General features: G+C 45.3%; 1 protein-coding gene across 1 annotated transcript in view; it reads right to left on the bottom strand.

Annotated features, from left to right (window-relative positions):
• Positions 1-430: 430 nt before the first annotated feature.
• The window catches only part of ELP2 (elongator acetyltransferase complex subunit 2), a gene marked incomplete at its 5' end in the record, with an annotated part of 63,175 nt that continues 41,991 nt past the window's right edge, over positions 431-21,614 (bottom strand). The window contains 5 exons of the mRNA XM_083360641.1: positions 431-900; positions 4,619-4,732; positions 7,437-7,576; positions 8,924-9,045; positions 14,807-14,999. Coding sequence (XP_083216767.1) covers positions 744-900; positions 4,619-4,732; positions 7,437-7,576; positions 8,924-9,045; positions 14,807-14,999 — 726 coding nt within the window. The 3' untranslated portion in view covers positions 431-743. The remainder of the gene's footprint in view (positions 901-4,618; positions 4,733-7,436; positions 7,577-8,923; positions 9,046-14,806; positions 15,000-21,614) is intronic.

Below are 21,614 nucleotides of genomic sequence, written 5' to 3'. Positions count from 1 at the left end.
CTGTATCTCATTTGTTCCTATTATTACCTCATTTGTTCTTCTTTCTCGCTTCCTTTTCCCGACTGCTCAATCTTTAAGGACATTTACAGTATCAAAAATTTGTGCCACCAGCACCACCACCAATAGCAGCAACCAAGGATCTTCATCCATGGGCACCTCTGTGCAGTGTCATACTTGCTTGCTCTTCCTTACATGTGTGGATCATTTCTGATTTCTTTGGAGGAACCAGTGTTTATTCTCCTGCTTTTTCTCCCTTCTAAATGTTGCAAATGTTGCCTTCCTCCACTCCGCAATTCCCCCTAACCGCCACCCCCCAAATATCCCTAGTCTGCAGGCTGCAAAACAAGGGTCTTTAGTGCAACCACCCATCAACCATTCTGGAAGACACAAAAATGGACTTCAAAATGGAGTCCCTGCACTCTTTTGTGAAAACAGCCATCCTGCGAGTTTAAGCAGAAATACAAACTGTGTTTTTACAAATGAGAGGGAAGCAAGAAACAGTAATCTCTTTCTCCAGTTTGATATCTGTTCTAGGTGTCTGAGGATTACAGTGGATTCAGCTCAGAGGGACCTTCTATGACCCATATATTATTTTTCAAACTGCTTCAATGTATGTCCAGTTTATACTTGTGTCAGATTGCATTCGTCTAAGAGCTGGGCGTCCGACGTTCGCTTCTTTTAAGAAAACCAGTTCAGGAAATGGCTGATAGGCAAGTGGAGCATGTCTGCCTCAAAGCCATCATTTAAAGTCTGTGCCGATTGATGTTGAAGATCTTCACACAGTGATCTGCCCCGCAGCTCACCAGCTGCAGCCACTTGCTGCTCTCGGCTGTGTCCTGCCCCGCTCTGCCCACACGCTTTCTCCACTGCAGTCGTTTGACAGCAAGGGTATGGCTTTGGCTGCAACAAAGACAGAAGCTATTAGTAGAAAGAAACTCAACTCATCTCTCATAATCACCAAATGTCAAACTCAGCTGGACTTTGTCAATTCAAAACATCAGCATTTATCTAATTAGAGTGTTCCTTTGCCGCACTGCCAGAATGGAAAAACTAAACTTGTCACTGCCTGTAGGTATTAAAGATGCCAGAGCTATTATCAGTGCAAGTGACATTTCTTCACTTCATCCCATTAATAATTCAAGCAGCTTGAATCTTATTTTCACTGCAATTTCAGGTCAAGCATCAATATTAAGAAAGATACTGCTAGCCAGGAGGCTAAGAATCATACTGGAAATTTCCAAAAAAAAAAAAAAAGAGTCAAGACTATAAGCAGCTTGAAGTGAGTGCTTGATTCAGATGCAATGCTAAATCGTGGTCAGGAGTTCCCTTGCAGGCTTGTGTGCTCTTTCTTTCCTGATTCAGAGGTTATCTTTTGCTTTCCCCCATGGTTTTCATTGATCACGTTTTCCATTAGGTCTATAGATTTTATGGCTGTAAAAGCCTGTAGATTTTATCTTGCTCTTAAACCACTGCTTTTAAATGTGTTTTTTTTAAAAAAAATCCAAATTGTGCCCCGAAGGCAAGCTGACCCCATGCAATGCACCCAAATGCCACTACAAATAATGATAAAAATCTGGAGAAGGTCTACACACCGCAGCTTTTTAGGGATTCTCCCAATGGCTAAAAGATCATGAGACGAAGTTGGACAATAAAAATAACAGTAACCAGAAACCGGTATGAAAGAAATAACCAATAATTTTATTCAGAAATTCTTCACAGATATGAACTCCCTCAAAGAAAACCAATTAAAAATAAGTATTAAACTTAGTTCAGTCTTGTCTAGGGGTAGCTAAATATATCCCAGAGTTAGGTAGCTAGAATTAAAAACCTGGAACTCTGCACTATTACAGAATGCAATACTGATGCGGTAAATTAGACTTGGTATTTACGTAGAGAATTCACATTGTGCCAACCAAACTATACAAAATCTAGCTATTACAGTGTGGAGCGTTTATTATTGTATTTTTATAATAATTATTATTGGGATTGTTATTATTTTATATTGCTTGAAGGTGCCCAAATGGACTCAGTATGATTTGGTATGTACGTGAAACTAGGCAAACAACTTGAAGGAGGAACAAGGGGAACAGATGTTCTGGTACACCAAGTAAGCCATTTGGGCCCACTTAAATGAATGAAAATGTTAATGGCATACTGAGAAATTCAAACATTTAAAGTCTCACCAGGCTTTTACAGCCCTACTATACAGTTCCAGTTACAACCCAGAGCTCAAAAGGCACATAACTTAAAATGAGCGTAAGAGCCAAACCCAATCTAGACCTATTTTTAATCTGAAGTTTCAAGAAACTGAACAGAAATCCTGATTACTAACTCAAAGAAAGGTGGGACTTCAAAAATAACCCCTACGGATTAAAAGAACTGTGAATACATAAAAGCCAGGACGTAAGCCAGAATCTCCTGCATTTGGTGCAGATTAATGAAGTTAACTCAGAGCAGGGGCCACAATTCAAGAAGCCTCCAGATTCTGCCATCTTCTGTTGGGGGATCTAACGCTAGTTTCTTGCTCTCCTTCTTCTCTCTCTGCCCATCATCTGTAGTGCAAGAATCATGTGGAAAGGATACTGACCTATTTTACAGGATAGCTGAAAGGATTACAATGAGATAACGTAACACAAGGCACTCTGAATTCCCTACAGTGCTATATAAAGAACGAGTGTGTTATTAATTCTCTCTTTGCCCTTTTCCAGGGCTGAGAAGCACACCTGGGAAAACGACTGCTGCAGTCTTCAACTGCTGTGTGGGAATCTGGGAAGATAGCCCGCTTGGTAGGGGGAAAAAAAACAAAAGAAAACCTGTCTCTCTTTCCCATGCTGCACTACTCAAGCTCTTACTCAGGATAAATATATGGGCAGATGAAGTCGGGCAGATGAATTCCCAAAAATCGGTTACAGTTGCAAGCGCCTCTATCATAAAGTCTGGGTGCAGAGATTACTATCATTACCAAGCTGTGAAATATTACTGTATAATTTTGATCAACTTTACCTTCATCACATTATCACACGGCCAAAACTCAGTCCAATAGTACCATGGGGCCGACATTTACTTGATCTAAACCTGAACAAAATTACACTTTTACACTACATTACCGATATTACCACTAAATAAGACAGCTGTTTTTTAAAAAATGTTAAGGAGAATATCAATGGGGGGAAAAGACGACAGACAAAAGGCAAAGGATTCTAGGTGAGCTTGATATGCCGTTCAAGGAAATGGTACTTAAAACATGAATGGGAAAGGGCCAAGAGCAGCCATACAGGGACCCAGACATGAACACATTTGGTGTCAGGACCCACCCCAAACCACGTCTTAGGAAGACAAAAACTCTTGGAGTCAGCTCTAGTCCAAAAGGAATCTTTACTAGGACATGCTTGGTTGTGGGAATACAAGACAGGACTTAGTATTGTTTTACAAATTGAAATTTTATAAAGGGTGCCCAGTTCAACCCCCTTCCCTCAACCCCATTTGGTCAGCCCCCATCCTTCTACTTCGTGTCAACTCTTTCGTGGGGGGGGGAAAGGAACTTCGAATCTTTATGGTTATTGCCTTCTTCCTCTCCCCCTCCCTTTTGATCCCCCTAGTTCAAAAGGTTTCCTTGGTCTTTGAAATAACCTAAGGCAGGCTGAATCCACATACTGTATGCTCCTCCTTCCTCTGGAGATGGCAGAATCCGTATGGGGGGGGATGTTTTAAACATACATTTATGAATGTGATATAAATGGATTCTGACATTCGGTCTGTTGTGTGGAATCACATCCCTACATATTCTGCTACTGGCCCTTTCCTCCTGAAGTCAAAGTGCTCCTGAACAAATCTGACAACTGGGAGGAAAAGCAAGAACGAATAGGACAACACTGACTTGGAAGAGGAGATTAAGAAGATTATATCCAACTTTGGCTTGCTTGACACAAGCCACATTAATCCATTATTTGTCCTGATGCCCTTCTCCCGCTTCAACTCCTTACCCTGTCCTCAAAGCCTTCTCAGGGACCCCAATCTTTCACAGAGGCCTTGGGAAGGCACAGAAGGGCTGCAGTGGGTGGAGAATTCATCTTATACCAACACACAATATTTCAAATCGTTCTACAAAATAATTCAGTAGATGCTCTGTTTATCAATTCCATGGCACTAAGAACATTGTGAATATTTGTTATATATCTGTCCCAAAGGTACTTTTTCATGAGGCAACTGGACTTTCTTTTTTCTCTTTCAAGAGCTGAAGAAGCTTCTTGGATGAGAAGCAAAACGTCTTCAAAGAGAAAAAAGACAGTCCAGTTGCCTTGTGAAAAAGCACCTTTGGGACAGCCACGACCTGAATGACTAAGAATCTCCATAGACATTGTTACATATTTGCATTTCCCCCCCCCCACATACATTAACTTTCTCATTGAAAAATAAGTGATCTGATGCCCTTGGAATATTCCAGCCCAAATCCCATTACTGGTAGTCAACACGGACAGTGCCAAGAGATTATGGTAACTGAAATACAAATTTCCAGAAGGTTTCAGGGTGCTTCCCTGTTCTAATTTAATCTACATCCTGGAAACCGATAAAGTCTGCTTATGCTACTTACAAACGTAAGACAAATGTAGTCGCTCACCTGTAATCTGTCTCAACACACTTGCACCAATCGGAAAATGGAAACTTTTTATTGCCTGGCTTCCATTTGTACAAATGAATCTTCCCACATTCTGTCCCAATGGCAATTATGAAGCTACAAGAAAAGAAATAGGTGTGCCAGGTGTTAAAGCAAATATTTTGCCTCTGTCACATATAGTATACTTAAATTTTGAAAGATGTCCCACATTTTAATCACCTCTTCTCAAGAAAGCATGCCCAAACTATGAGACCTAAGAGAGACTACCAAAGAAACTTCTGCTTCTTTGCATAGTAGGCAACTTTGCTCCATGGGACTATGGCAGGTTAGCTTGCACATCCACAGACAACTATTATAGTCATCCAAAGAAGAAGAACATTGACAAAAGGCAAACTTGTTTTCCACCAACATTCATGTCTTCTGAAATGTCCTCTATCACAGAGGTCCCCAACGTTTTGGGCACCAGGGACCGGTTACGTGGGGAGAGGTTTTTCCGCGGGCCGGAGTATGTGTGGTTTTGTGTGCTGACTGCATCCTGCGGATGGGCTTTGCTTCTTTGTGCGGCCCGGTTGCTGGCGTACCGTGACCTGGTACCAGTCCACGGACCAGGGTTGGGGACCCCTGTTCTATCACCTCAAATGATCTCTTATCTTTTTCTGTGCAGGAGGACAGCTTTTAAGCAAAATTCTGGCTGTAGTTAACCATAATTTTAGACATGCTGGGGAAAAATTTTTTGTTGGAGCTCTTTGTGCCAGGGACAGTGATGGAGGTCAAGGAAAGCTTCCAGTGGCACATTAGTATTCACAGGAAGCAGGTTATTTATTCTTGATGAGTTTTCAAATCCTATAGAGCAGGGCTTTTCAACTTTTTCACCCACTGTACCACTTTTAGGATACGGCAACATCCGAGTACCACCAGTTGCCTAGCAAGATGTCAAAAACTTGATGACCAAAAAAAAAAAAAAGGAAAAACGTGAGGAAGTACAGGTAGTCCTCGACTTACAACAGTTCACTTAGTGACTGTTCGAAGTTACAATGGTACTGAAAAAAGTGCCCCCCAAGCCACAGCCGAGCAAGACACCTGCCTGCCCGCCCTGCGGCGCTCTTCCTCCTGTCCGAGGTTTTCATTGCTGTGAGCATTTCTGTTGAGGATTGGCAGCGGGGGTGGGGTGGGGTGTTTGGTTTTTATTCACACACCCCCGGGTCTGCTGTGTGGTTACAGCAGGTTTTGGTCACTTCACATGACCCTGGGACACTGTGACGTCATAAATATGAATCAGTTGCCAAGCATCTGAATGTAAATCACAAGACCCTGGAGATGCTGCAACATTCCAGCTGATCGGCGCTTCTTCTGGGCTCAGCAGAAGCGCCAGGATCAGAGCCAAGCTCCAGTTGGAGCCTGGTGCTGATCCTGGCGCTTCCACTGAGTCCTCACAGCCACAAAGAAGCGCTGATCCTGGCGCTTCCGCTGAGCCCTGACAGCCCTGCAGCCCCAGCCATCTCTCGCTCAGGCTTGTGCGGTGCTGCCACTGGTTCAGCTCATTCTCCTCCCCTGCTACCACTTTTCTAGGATGGTCGTGTACCACCTGCTAGGTGCCAATGTACCACAAGTGGTACCCATATCACTGGTTGAAAAGCCCTGCTATAGAGACTCAAACTGGACTTGTAAGAAAGACAGTATATTACACACATATATGTCTTCCTTGCCATACATTAATGTACATCCTATTGCAAATACTGCAGATATACCCGATTAAACACAGATAAACTTTGCTAAGATATCCATTTTTATATGAATAGATAATTAGGTAAAGCATCCCTGACAATCTGCAAACTTCCAAAAAAAAAAAAAACAACTAGGAGAAAGAGAAAAGGTTAGGAGCAGTATAAGAAGGATGACCACTGTCAATCTGTTTTTCTTGACAACAAAATGAGTTATGTGTCATTATCATGTTTGGTCTTCGGTCATTTTCAGTGTATTGCTTGTCAAATACGACATCATCTTTGACCATGCATTATCTTTAATAAATATTGAGGAAGATGTAATTTAGCTGCCCCAATGAGCCTCTATCCAAAAATGGTATTTTGTTAAACCTTAACCCAGATAAATGGCAGAGGATGCAGAAATTATTACATAGCTAATCAAATTATTAATTGGTCACCCTAAGACAGGTGTGGGCAATCTTTTTCTGTTAAAGTCTACCTTATCTCAGGGATAAGAAGGGAATGATGGGTGGGACCACCCATTTTTCAGATCCTTTTCCTTTTTTACAGTCTCTTTTTGCTACCCTCTATTGTCATTTGTCAGCAGTTAGTTGTCAAGACAGGGACACGGAGCCGTGAGAGGTTTGGATTTATCCCAAAAGGCTTTTAATATAAGATCAAAGGCCCCGTGAAATTAAATCGAGAGAAACACGACTGTTATCCAGCCTCTTCTAAAGAAAAGCCTGCATCTATTTATGGATTATTTTTAGTGAAAGGGGGAAAGTCCTCAAACCCTATAGAGGTATGTACATAAATATTTGTATAGAGTTATAATCATGATGGCCTTGTCCTTATATATGTAGTATTACATCTAAATGGCATTAAGCTTCCTCCCTCCCAACTTATGTTAGCCACTTCCTCTTCCTATAAGGCTTAAGGTTAAAAAGAGATTATATGCCATTCAACCATTACGACCTGAGAAAGCACAGTAAGCTAATTAAACTCTAAAGCATGCTGCAAATTGGTGAAGATTTCTTGCTTTATTTTAGGAAGCTGACCAATATGGAATACTCTGACTTAACGTGTAGGGAAATCTCAAGAATACAAAAAATACATACCTCCCATCAGAAGCAAGTGTATGACTAGCACTAATTGCAGTCACTGAACCACCAACTTCCAGGACTGGTGAACAAGGCTGGATCAGGCCCAAATCCTTATCTTTATTCTCCTCTGCTAAACATTTACCCCAGATCACGGCCTGATTGAAGTACAAAAATCAGTCACGTTGAAAATGGGACGTTACAAAGCACGTGCATATACACATACACACCTGCATACACCACACCACCACCACAATCATAAAGCATATTGAGAAGAATTAACTGTCTTCCTTAAAAGAGAGAGGGGTTTGCATGAGCCCACCAATGGTGAATCCTCAAAATACATGAAGTAGATGCTCAGTGTTGTTACTCAACCAGGTCTTTGAATTAAATAGGGTCATTCTATATCAACAGCAACAGTGATGGCAGTTAAAATAAACTAATAATTCACATACAGTACATCAACAGGTTATAGAAAAACATCATACATGAGTCATTGGTATAATTCAATACTGAAAGCAAATGTTGAACAGAGGTCTTTCTATTTATCTATATAATGCCGAGTTTCATAAATCCACTTGCATATTTCAAGCATAGCCCCTCTTCACCCACTTAGACAAACTTTTCACCACCTTTGTGCTAAACATCTGACACATTACACTTTTCTCAAAAGACTAGCAGGAAAGCAAAGGCTCCACCCTACCTCATTTTTTTTTGGCAGAGAAAATGAAGAAAGGGGAATCAACTACAATTAACAGCCTTTTAGCACTCTAAGTCAGAATTTGTCAATCTTTTGTCAATTGTCCAGTGGTATCAAGAAAGTCAACCAAACATACTACGGCGTAAGTTTTTGTGGGCAAGAATATCCAATAAGGAGGGCTTACAGCCCAGTTTTGTGGGGTCTGGGGCTTTTTCTGACTGGGAGCAAATTCAGTGGAGCAATAGCCTGCTGTTTGTCAGCATAAGCCCTAAAATAGGCTTAGCCACTAATTAAAAATCAAAGAAAAGTCAATCACACCTAAGAAGAAATCTCAGCCAATCCTAAACCTTAGGTCTTTCTAAAAAAAATTGTTGTTACAGCTCAACGTGATTACCTGCGGATATTTGTTTAAATAATTAAAAGGAATGAAAGACAGCCAAAGGGCACAGTCGCAGAAAGCAAGCAGTGTCTGACTATAGTTACTTCATTTACAATTTATTTAAAATTGGGGTGGCTTCTTCAAAACCAAATGTCACTATAATTTCAAACCTGTTCAAAAACAAAAGCTGTATCTATAAGGTTTTAAACTATTTGCAGCCCAAGCGCTGACTTACATATTATCCATTTTGCCTTGTAAAAATGATTTTGAGGATTTCCTGGGGCAATTAGGTTAGGAGAAAATAAAATGCGTTCCAGGTTGTTCACTCTCAGCAATTCTTACATGCTTACGTGAAGAACATGATCGGGATTTTAAAATAAAACTAGAGGGGAAAACAACCAAAAGGCAGCCTTTGAAATGCGTTACCTTTTTGTCTCTGCTTCCAGTAATAAAATAATTGCTATCCGGAGTCCAATCACAGGTCCAAATGATACGACTATGCACAGCAGTGTTCTTTCCTGTGGCTGCAAAGAGGCTGAAAGCTGGTTCTGTAATGACAGAGCAACAGAGAAATACACTTTCCTGTTGCAGTAAAATTCATGGTGCTGGTGATGACCTATAAAGGCCTAAATGGCTTGGCTCTGGACTATCTAAGGCAGGGGTCGGCAACCTCGGCTCTTTTATGACTCGTGGACTTCAACTCCCAGAATTCCTGAGCCAGCTATGCTGGCTCAGGAATTCTGGGAGTTGAAGTCCACGAGTCATAAAAGAGCCGAGGTTGCCGACCCCTGATCTAAGGGAACACCTCCCATCGTCCTGTGCGCTCCCACAGGGAAGGTCTTCTCAGGGTGCCGCCGGTTAAGGAATGCCGGCGGGTTATTCCCAGGGGGGAGGGCGTTCTCTGTGGCTGCGCCGGCCCTATGGAACCAACTACCCACGGAACTTAGGATGGCCCCCCGACCTTCGTTCATTTTGCCGGGACCAGAAAACCTGGCTCTTCGAGCTGTCTGGCCCAGACTGAGGAGTTTTTAATTTTTAATTGGATTTTAGATTTTAATTTTTAGGGCTTAAATTTAATTAACTGTTTTAACTGATTTTAAATTTTGTATTTTATGTTTTAATTGCCTTGTAAACCGCCCTGAGTCCTACGGGAATAGGGCGGTATATAAAATCAATCAATCAATCAATCAATCAATCAATCATAAATAAATAAATAAATAAATAAACAAACAGACACCTTTCCAGAAAATCACATCGCCTCAAAAATAATGACAGGTTATCAGAGATCTAAAGTCGGGGTGCCCTCCCATCCTCTCCTGCGCTTCAGATGGAAGACACCTCCCTTTGCAATGATGTAGAGGCTTCCAGGTGTTGATGCAGATTATGCATCCTGGATTATGTACCCTAGAAAAATAAAGCTTGCCAGCAGCTAAAAAAATATTTACTGCCATCTGGACACTGCTGATATATTCAGTTCAGATTGTTCTCCTATCTCCTCCAAGGAATCCGAGTGAGAATTTAAGGATAAGTTGTGAGACATGCGAGACAAAGCTCAAAAGCCAAGGCAAGAAAGTTATGGGCTCAGAGCACAAGCTAGATGTTCCTTCTCCTTGGCTACAAAGAGGTCAAAATCACTTCAAGCTTAAAGAAAGGACTGTTGCAATCTTAATCTCAATCTCTCTCCTTTTCTCAAAGTAAGGACTCCCCCCTCCCCTTATTTCCACATGTTCTTGATTCAAGGGTTAGATTGAACCTATGATATCTAAGGATGAAGTAGGTACGTAAGGAAGATAGGCAAAAACTAGAAGTCTTGTCTAAAAGATCCCTTAGAGCAGGCATGCCAAACTGCCGGCTCACGGGCCGGATGCATCACGCCAAAACCGCACCCACCCCATTGCCAGCAATGGGGGAAAAGTTGCGATATGTCGTGCGATGTCACATGACATCACGAGTTTGACGTGCCTGCCTTAGGGGAATTAGTTAAGAAGGAACCAAGTTGTTAAAGAAACCAAGGAAAAAAAAGTCACCTGAACCAGACAAAAATAGTTGGGCCTGAGCACATGCAAACCCTCTCCTTCCCAAAATCCCATCAATAGCTACCAAACTTGTAATTCAGGAAGGCAAGAGTAGCTGACAAAACAAACAAGGACTTTGGGAGATAAAGAGGGTCCTGAAGACCCCCTCCCCTGTATGAGTCATCCTTGGATCCAGACTGACAGCTTCCATCCCTCTGAGTAGTAGTGCCTGTCAGCCTAGCGGAGAAGGACATGGGTAAGCATAGATCAGACATGTCAAACACAAGGCCCGGGGGCCGGATCCGGCCCGCAAAGTGGTTTCATGCGGCCTGCAAAGCCATCCTGGAAACAGTGAGGGAACGGCCCCCACTGCCTTGGCCCTGGCCCAGAGACCCTCCTTCTGCCAGAGACCCTCAGATCTGTCCCACTCCTGCCCAGGCCCCCATAGGCACCCTTGATGTGAACGATGTAGAGTTGGCCACGCCCATCCAGTAGGCCATATGCACTCTAGCCACGCCCAACCAGTAGGCCACGCCCACCCAGGCGATTGAGTTTGACACCCCTGGCGTAGATGAATAGGTGCGTGCACATGTGAGAAAGACACGTGAGAAAGATGTACAATGTAAACAGTAAAGTTTTGCTGTTACTTTAAATTCACTGGGTCTCTATGCATTCCAAAGAACCAACTGTGCCTCAGTGCTTGGTTGAAAGTGATTTTGATGGTGGTTGTTGACCAAGGCTGTGAGTGTGTGAGTGAGTGAGTATAAGCCAAACCTGGGAGCGCATGTAGCAGGAATTTATTCCATATTTTAGGGGAGGACCACCTGTTTGGGAGCCTGTTAAGCGCATCGGCGTGGTCTTAGAAAATGTATGAACTCACAACTCAGAACAACTAGTGTTCTTCTATCCGCCTCTAATACAGCCATACTCTCATACTCAGCCTCTGGCTTTTGACCCTCATACCAACTTTGCCCCTGCTTTTCAGACTGGAGATGCTACGTTATGCCTCACTGTTCCTTTGAGCTTGGTGGATAGCCTTAGCCAGGTTTTGTATTCTGCTCTGATTGCCAGCGTGTTCTTTTGCTTTGTATTCTTGCTCTGCCTGTCCTCATCTCTACTAGTCTCAAAACAAGACAGTCGTCTTTAGGAGCGCTATTGTTCTGGAAGACACTCTACAGATCCATGAAAGAATCATTCAATTCTGCCAAGCAGCGCTCAATATATTCAGTTCTTTCAGCACATTTATCTACAATTTTCTGTCTTCCCTTTAAAGCAGTTAATGTTTCAGGGTTACGCTTCTGGAACCCAACTCTTTTATATAGACATTCTGCTGAGAAATCAAGTGATTCATTATGTATGTTACCTTAGCAAGTATCAAGACACCATCTGAATGAAGTGGCAGCTGTGTCACTAGTGGGGTCAATAAAGTTGCCGTTACGTTTAGCAATCGCTCACCATCATAATGATATCATCAACATAAAAATATCCTAGGTTTCCAGGGGTGTCATTTAATAGTCAAACTATTGCCAGAACTGATTTCACCAGGTAATGCAAAATGCAACATTTTAAAGCAGAAATTCTCAAATCCGGTGACACCAATACTCTCTAAAACAGCCCAGGACCGAAGAAACAAAGAGACTCATCGTCAAAGAAGTTCAATGGGCAACTTTGAGCTGCTCACTCTTTCGACCCAGCCTCCTTCACAGAGTGGTTGCTTTGAGAAGGGGGGAAAAATATAGGAGAGGGAGCACTTTATAACGTGCAGCAACAGAGAAGGCAAAATTCGGGGGTCTAACAAGCGGGCACTACAATACTGTTTTAGGTGGAAGGTATTCAGAGCCCTCCCTCCCTGCTAGAATTGGCGGGATGGGCAAAAGGAATGAGGGACAGGCAAACAGCCTGATCCTATGCCTGTAAGGTCAATATATGGTAAGTAGTAACCAGCATTCTCGATTGGGCGTAGAAGCCTAGTGAGATCTAGTGCAGCTTGGGGAACCATGGTTGCTACAGAAGCATATCAAAAGAAACAAAAACTGCCCATTCTGGACTAGCTGCAGCTTCCAAATGCTCTTTAGAAACAGCCATGCAGAGCGCCTAACAGTCATTCAAATAAGAGGTCACTAAGGCAGGTCCGGCCCTCTCAATTCCTGGCAAATAGATGGGGAAGAAATGGAGGTAGTGACAGATTTTATTTTCCTGGGCTCCAAGATCACTGCAGATGGGGACTGTAGCCAAGAAATTAAAAGACGCTTGCTCCTCGGGAGGAAAGCCGTGGTAAATCTAGACAGCATACTAAAAAGCAGAGACATCACCCTGTCAACAAAAGTGCGTATAGTCAAGGCTATGGTCTTCCCAGTTGCAATGTATGGCAGTGAAAGCTGGACCATAAAAAAGGCTGAGTGCCAAAGAATCGAGGCCTTTGAGCTATGGTGCTGGAGAAGACTCCTGTGAGTCCCTTGGACTGCAAGGCGATCAAACCGGTCAGTCCTAGAGGAGATCAACCCTGACTGCTCTTTAGAAGGCCAGATCCTGAAAGTAAAACTCAAATACTTTGGCCACCTTATGAGAAGGAAGGACTCACTGGAGAAGAGCCTAATGCTGGGAAAGATTGAGGGCAAGAGAAGAAGGGGACGACAGAGAATGAGGTGGCTGGATGGAGTCACTGAAGCAGTAGGCGTGAGCTTAAATGGACTCCAGAAGATGGTAGAGGACAGGAAGGCCTGGAGGAACGTTGTCCATAGGGTCGCGATGGGTCGGACACGACTTCGCAGCTAACAACAACAATAAGGCAGGTCGCCACGAGCCAACTATCCTGGTCCAAGAATGGGTGGACAAGACCAATCTGCACAAATCCCCCACCTGCTACAGCGGCCACCTGCTCTTCAAGCAGGCACCGTGCGTCCAGGAGAAATCCCAAATTACACACCAACTCTAATTAGGGAAGTGCATCCCCAGGCAGAGAGGGAGAGGGAGCGTAAAGCCCACAGTCCCTCTGTCTGGTTAAGCTGAAGCCCATTCTCCCCTAGTCAGACTCCCATAGTCTCCAAGCACTAGGGGGGAAAAAACCAAAAAAACCCACCCACTCATTTCAAGTGATGAGTAAGTTCTGTACCAGAACTCCAGGAACAAACCCCTAGCTCCTTTTGGAACCCAACAGAATCCATCAGGTGCCTGGAGCGGACTGTTCAAATGAGACAGCCACTCTCATTTATCAACTTGAAGAGAGAAAAAAAAATCTTGCTTTAACTCGGCTTCTTTTAAACTACAAGATGCTTCAGGCACTCTTTTTCCCAATGCAACTACTAGACTGAGATAACAATAGCAGCCCCTATCTCCCCTCTCCCCGCTTTCAGCTGGATGTGCAGTGCTGGTAAATCTTTCTTCCACTCTTGCAAGAGTTCTTCCTTGTTGCAAGCCACTGCCGTTCCTCCAGTTAACTCCCTCTGCAGAGTGGATGTCAGTTGATATGGTCAGAGATTTTCACAAAAACCTTACCCACCCCCACGATGGCGCCTTTTTTTGACGGACGCAAATGCGATGTGTTAAACAAAACTCTCAACCGTCACTGGATCCAGCATACTTTTTGCATGAAACCCAATTTCTGATGCTGATTCCAACATATTAAGGAAGGCTTTGGATTTATTTATTTTTTTATTTTAATTCCATTTATATCCCGCCCTTCTCCGAAGACTCAGGGCGGCTTACAAGCTTAGCAGTAGCCTTCATTCTATGTATATGCCTGCTTATTAGGGCTTTCATACACCCCCCAAGCGGCATTATTACAAAGTCAGCTTAATTGCCCCCAACAATCTGGGTCCTCATTTTACCTACCTCGGAAGGATGGAAGGCTGAGTCAACCTTGAGCCTTTGCAGAATTCGAATTAATATTTCTGCCTATTTATTTTCCCATGCATTAATATCAATGAGAGCAAACACTTCAAACCAACACACACACACACAAACCCCGGATATGGGGATGTATTATCGCAGCTACTACATTACACAGAAAGTTTTTCCAGATACTGGAACTGCTGGATGGGCTCTCAAAGCAAAGCAAAGCAATTGTTTCACTTTTAGAAATGGAAGAACAGAACTACTTCAAAGTTTTGAAGCCAAATTAAAACAGCCATTCAACATTTTATACATCTCGGTCCTCAATTTTTTAGGGATACCACTCACAGAAAAATCTGAGTAAGGAACTAAAATGCATTGGGTTTTTTTAAAAAAAAAGGTTTAGACCCCTTTTCTTTAAACAGTTTAAAAAGCTGCATCAATTTTCAACCAGCAATCTTACCTGATTCTGTTGGATTGATATGATTAGATTTCCAAAGTGACCAATTCCTATCTCTTGAAACTGCTAGCAAGAATTTATCATTTGGGGAAAAAGACATCTGTGTCACTGTCAGATTGTGGAAAACTAAGCTCTGCAATTGTTTCCAAGTTGTGGTGCTCCACAAAATAATGGCTGCATATTCTTTTTTAGAAGCCTGTAAAACAAAAAAGGCGGTACTGAAAACAAGCAGACACCAACTTGAAAAAGGACCTGAGGCCACACCAGAACTAGAACTCTCTAAGGGTACTTAATCGTAACTCCCATCAAGAAGGAGCCTCAACTAGAGTTGATGGGAGTTGTAAGCCAACAACCTCCTGGGCCTCAGGTTGTGTAAGATTACTGTACTATAGCGGTTAAAGGTTAAAGAGGGACAACCCATCTTCTTATATCTAAAAAACATTCTCTTGGCAAGAATCCTACCTATACTTTTTTGTTTTCTTTAAACTATTTTATGGAAATGAATGTTTATTATTATAAATGTTGTATGCCTCTTCAAATATTTGCCTCTAAGTGGCTTATAGGTAAGAACACATACGGATACCCAACAACATAATAATTGGGGGGGGGGGGGAAATGGCGCCCATACCCAGGGCTTTTTTTGTCATAAAACACCCAGAATGGAGTTCCGGCATCTTTTTTTGGATGGAACCTTGTAAGGTAGGCAAGGTGGGTTGTATGACATGTGTGAGTTCCGGCACCTTTTTCTTTTACAAAAAAAGCACTGCAATAAGATCAAAGTATTGTGTGTCATCAAACAGCAGAAATTCATCGCATACTCAAGTATTTCTACCCACTCTCATCCCTATCCTCAAAAATGCATTGAAAAGGCCATGCTTTAAAAAGCTTCCTGAATATTAAAAAATAAAAATAAAAAAGTGTGGGATTCTTACGTCTACAGGAGTTCCTACAAAGAATGTTCACTTTCCAATCCTCTCTTGTTGCAGCTCATGAGGAAGCCTCCTCCATAAACACATTACAGTGTCCACCTGTGAGATGACAAGGGCATAACCAGCCCCTTCTACTCTTGAGATGGTTGCGCTGGTGCACAGCTAAAACTTCCATGAAAAACTGCTAATGACAGCTTCTATGAAGAGTCATATATGGCACAGTGGTTAGAATGCAGTACTGCAAGCAGCTCGAATCTCACCAGCTCAAGGTTGACTCGGCTTTTCATCTTTCCGAGGACGGTAAATTGAGGACCCAGATTGTTGGGGCCAATATGCTGACCCTGCAAACTGCTTAAAGAGGGCTGTAAAGCACCGTGAAGTGGCATGTAAGTCTAAGTGCTATTGCTATTCTAGCACTTGCTCTCACAGCTGATCAGAGTCTAGAACTAGCCTCAGACTGTGTGTTCTTTTCAAGGGAGCACAATCCCATTCAGAACTAAAGCTGATATTGTTATATAGAGTCAGTTTTGGAATCCATAGCCAATCCGTGCAGGGGTTGCAACTTAAACTTTTTCCCCATCCAGACATAAGCAAGATCTGACAAACGCTTTCACCACATAGCATCTGGGTTAGAGATGCATAATGATACTGATATCAAACATCTAAATGATTTCATGCAGATGTTAAATAAGGTGAGAGGGTCAAGTCGTGATGTTTTCGATCTTGGGAGTGCCAAAAGGTTCCATTTTTCTTCTGTCATGGACACAGATAGGAAAAACCCATCGGAAAGATGGTATAATGAAAGAATAGTGCTCCTACTTTGTAAATCTCATAGAGATCCAGAACGATACTGCAGTTGCTAGCATCAAACAAATGGTGAAAAATTTAGTAGGATTAGTAGAGGTGCATCCCCCCTCTCTAAGCCTCATCACAGATCATCCATGACAGCAACCAATGCAATTTCCTTCCCATGCCCATGCCTGAAAACTAAATTAAAGGGATCCAGATAATACTTTCATTCCAGAGCCCTTCGGAGATGGCCACCTCCTTCCCAATAACCTTTGCTGATAAGTGGAATTGTGAAACTGGGTAATAGTTTTCCAATATAATTAGGATTAGGCAATAATAAGGCACATCCCCCTCTCATGATGAGGAATTACAGTAGAACCACATTTGTATGGGAATCCATACAAACCCAGGTGGGAATTGAAACCCACAGTGTTAGCCTCACCAAGTAGATGAAGCCAGGAAATCAAGTCCACAGAGAGGCTAAAATTACTTTTACTGAGTGTCTATAACAGGGGTGTGAAACTGTTGGCCCACGGGCCGGATGCATCATGCCAAAAATGCGCCCACAACTCTGGCAATGGGGAAAAATCACGATACATTGCGACACGTGACGTGACGTTACAAGTTTGACACCCTTGGTCTATAACAGGGGTCGGCAACCTAAAAAAGAAAAAGAGCCACTGGGAAACGGTTCCATCACAAATTAAAAAAAGAGGGAGCCGCGTGCGTGTGTCCATGCACGCGCATGCGCAAAAAGGTTTTTTGCGCATGCGCGGACGCACGCGGCTGCCATTTTTTAAAAAATGAGATGGAACCGGTTCCCGGTTGCCCGATGGCGACGGCCCGTCTGCAAAGCTGCCGCTTTCGGCAGCTTTGCAGACGGGCCGTGGCAGCTTCCGCAAAGAGCGGCGCCCCTGCCCATTCCGAGAGGTGCGCGCGCACCTCTCCGAACGACCGGAGGTGCGCGCGTACCTCCGCGCGAATGGGCAGCGGTGCCGCTCTTTCAGGAAGCCCGCCGCGGCCCGTCTGTGAAGCTGCCGAAAGCGGCAGCTTAGCAAACGGGCTGCGGCAGCTTCCGCAAAGAGCGGCGCCCCTGCCCATTCCGAGAGGTGCGCGCGCACCTCTCCGAACGACCGGAGGTGCGCGCGTACCTCCGCGCGAATGGGCAGCGGTGCCGCTCTTTCAGGAAGCCCGCCGCGGCCCGTCTGTGAAGCTGCCGAAAGCGGCAGCTTAGCAAACGGGCTGCGGCAGCTTCCGCAAAGAGCGGCGCCCCTGCCCATTCCGAGAGGTGCGCGCGCACCTCTCCGAACGACCGGAGTTGCGCGCGCACCTCCCCAAACCTTTGGGGAGGTGCGCGCGTACCTCCGTGCGAAGGGGCAGCGGCGCCGCTCTTTCAGGAAGCTGCCGAAAGCGGCAGCTTCCTGAAAGAGCGGCACCGCTGCCCGTTCGCGCGGAGGTACGCGCGCACCTCCCCAAAAGTTTGGGGAGGTGCGCGCGCACCTCCGGTCGTTCGGAGAGGTGCGCGCGCACCTCTCGGAATGGGCAGGGGCGCCGCTCTTTGCGGAAGCTGCCGCGGCCCGTCTGCTAAGCTGCCGCTTTCGGCAGCTTCACAGACGGGCCGCGGCGGGCTTCCTGAAAGAGCGGCACCGCTGCCCATTCGCGCGGAGGTACGCGCGCACCTCCCCAAAGGTTTGGGGAGGTGCGCGTGCACCTCTCCAAACGGGCGGTGCCACTCTCCATTTGGAGAGGTGCGCGCGCACCACTGCCCGTTGGAAGAGGTGCGCGCGCACCGGGCGGCTGGGAGCCGCAAGAGACGGCTCAAAGAGCCGCATGCGGCTCCGGAGCCGCAGGTTGCCGACCTGTGGTCTATAACAACAGAAACTTGCAACTCTGATTATGCTGTATGTCCATCTCCCTTCTTATACTACAGGGAATTATGGAAATTGTCTCCCTGAATTACTTCCAAATATTATCTCATTGTTTGGAGCTTAAAAATCTCTCACTCCATTTTACTTAGGCAATGGTTTGTGTATCTCTCTGTCAAGATCATTTTCTTATTTCCTCTATATAATGGCACTTCTCATCTCCCAAAACATCTCCATTTTTTTTCCGGATCAACAGGTTTAAATTCTTCCCAGATAACACAATTAGACATGACCTCTGGCACTTCTTATGATTCTTTCAAGATGGCTTTTCACTCTGAAGTTAATGCAAATGTTTTTTTGTCTGTGAAGTACTCTGCTATTTAATGTGTCATCTGGCCCATTGTTCCTTAGATGTGCCCAGACACATTTCTTTGTTTACTTGTTCATTACATTTGTACTCTGTTGCAAACAAAAATACTTCTGGCATATCATTTGCTTTCCATCCCAATAGTCTGATTAACCATTTTTCTCCCTTGTATCCTTGTAACCAGCTGATTAATTTGTAAGGTACATTTTGAAGCAGAAGTACTAAGACTGGAATAATACACATTTTAAGGGCACACACTTTCCTAATTAAGAACTACCGTATATACTTGAATATAAGCCGACTCGAATATAAGCCGAGACCCCTAATTTTACCCCCCAAAAATTGGAAAAGTTGGTGACTCGAGTATAAGCCGAGGCTGGGAAATGCAGCAGCTCACCTTATGCTCCTCTCCAGAGATCTTCCCTCAGCAGCGGCCGGCAAAGTAGCTCGCACGCGAAACAAGCCCGGCAGAGGAGCCGGAGCGGCGAGCAGAGGCGCCCGGCCCAGATCCTGCAAGGCCCGGCCGAGACGCGCCCCCAGCAGCGGAGCTGCTCCGGCTCCTCTGCCGGGCTTGTTTTGCATGTGAGCTACTTTGCCTGATGCTGAGAAGACCCGCTTGGGCACTCGGGTTGGTGTCAGTCTCCGCAGGCCCTTCTCGTTTCCAGGAACGTCAAGCGCGCTTGGCTCTCCACCCCCACGGCAGGGCAGGGCAGGGCAGAGACTTGCTCGCCCTTCTGACGGCCCTGAAGAGAAACGAAGGGCTTGCAAACTCCCCGCGAGAAGCTGGGCGAAGCGCGCGGCTGGGCGAGTGTGTGCCTGCGCGCGTATTTACGAAAGAAACGCTCCGAGAGTTCTTCTTTCTCCGCCCCCTTGGGGGGAACTCTAGCGACTGCTGTAGCCGCGCTTCTCTTCTCGGCTCCGAAAATAGGGATTTCTACTCTCTCTCTCTCTCTCTCCCCTCCCCACCCCGCATTCTCCTGCCTCTTCGATTGCGACAATAAAAGGGCGAAGGGTGCGCTGGTTTCTTCCTCCCCCCCTCCCCTCCCCTCCCCGATTGTCAGGTGAGGCAGCTGGAGGTCTGGCCGGGAGATTGTAGCCGTTTTGAAACGCCGCGTCTTGAAACGCCCGATCAGCTGATTTTCGGGTGGAAGAGCCGCAGCTTGAATCTGTTTGCATCTGCCTGAATTAGACCGAAACGGCCTGAATTTGACCAGAGTTGCTTTGTAATGGCTGGAGGAACTGCAGAGGAGGTCTTGCCGGGAGATTGTGGCCGTTTTGAAACGCCGCGGCTTGAAACGCCCGATCAGCTGATTTTCGGGGCGGAAAGAGCCACGGCTTGAATCTGCTTGTATTTGTTTGAACTTAACCAGAAACGGCTCGTAATGGCTGGAGGAACTGCGGAGGGAGTGAATGCTCCAGCCTGGAATATTTGGAAAGGCTGGGGGAACCGGATGAACTGCAGCTTAAGCGACTGTTGCCGGAGGAGCCATGGCTTGAAACGCCCCAGTTTTGGGGCAGCGTTTGCTTGTTCCCTCCCTCCCTCCCTCCCTCCCTCCCCTTTCCCTCCTCTCTAAATCCTTCCTTCCTTCCTTCCTTCCTTCCTCCCTCCCTCCCCTTTCCCTCCTCTCTAAATCCTTCCTTCCTTTCTTCCTTCCTTCCTTCCTTCCTTCCTTCCTTCCTTCCTTCCTTCCTTCCCCAGCCCTAATCCGGAAAGTGGAAGGAAAGAAGAGTAAAGGCTGGGCGGAGGAGGAGGGGAAGTTTAAAAAGGGGGCGGCGTTCCCTTTAAAAAGCCGCCCGCCACGCCGCGCTCCCTCGCAGCACTCGCGGCGGCTGGCTTCTTGGCTCCCGGTCTCCCCAGGCTTCCCGGCTGTGATTGGCGAGCGAGCGAGAGGAACGGAGACCCGGCGACGTTTGGGGATATTTGGGGAGGCGCCAAACCTCCCCAAACGTCGCCGGGTCTCCGTTCCTCCGCCCCCTGCCTGCCTGCTTCTTTCCGCTGTGGAAAGAAGCAGGCAGGCAGGGCGCAGAGGAACGGAGACCCGGCGACGTTTGGGGATATTTGGGGAGGCGCCCAAACCTCCCCAAACGTCGCCGGGTCTCCGTTCCTCCGCCCCCTGCCTGCCTGCTTCTTTCCGCTGTGGAAAGAAGCAGGCAGGCAGGGCGCAAACTCCCCAAACTTCGGCAGGTCTCCGGACGGCGGTGGCTTGGGAGAGGTGCGCGCGATCCCGGAAGCACCAAAGCCTCGGCCGCGCATAAGTCCTCGGTAAGTTTTTTTTGTTGACTGGAGTATAAGCCAAAGTGGGATTTTTCAGCCCAAAAAGTGGGCTGAAAAATTCGGCTTATACTCAAGTATATACGGTAATTGTACTACTATGAGCAAACAACAAAACCCTACAAGTGATTCATGCTCTTTCTATCCTGGGACAGAATACCATTTGCATCAAAACTGTCAGGTCTGCCTTGGATTTTGAAAATCTTTTCATTTTTTTTAAAATCCCATTTATATCCTGCCCTTCCCCGAAGACTCAGGGCGGCTTACAATCTAAGAAGCACAAATCAATGTGTTTAGCAATAGCCTTCATTCTATGTATATGCCTGCTTATTAGGGCTTTCCCCCCCCCAGCGGCATTTTTACAAAGTCAGCTTATTGCCCCCAACAATCTGGGTCCTCATTTTACCTACCTCGGAAGGATGGAAGGCTGAGTCAACCTTGAGCCTGGTGGGATGCGAACCTGCACTAATAGCAGGCAGCTGGGGTTACATAAGGAGGCATTAGCCCACTACTCCACCAAGGCTCTTTTTTGCCATGTGCGCTCTATACAACTGATATAACTGAAATCCTCTGTGAAATATTTTTATTT

The sequence above is a fragment of the Vipera ursinii genome (assembly GCF_947247035.1).
Source record: "Vipera ursinii genome assembly, chromosome: 3".
NCBI classification, from domain to species: Eukaryota; Metazoa; Chordata; class Lepidosauria; order Squamata; family Viperidae; genus Vipera; species Vipera ursinii.
This window is presented reverse-complemented; position numbering and strand designations above follow the sequence as displayed.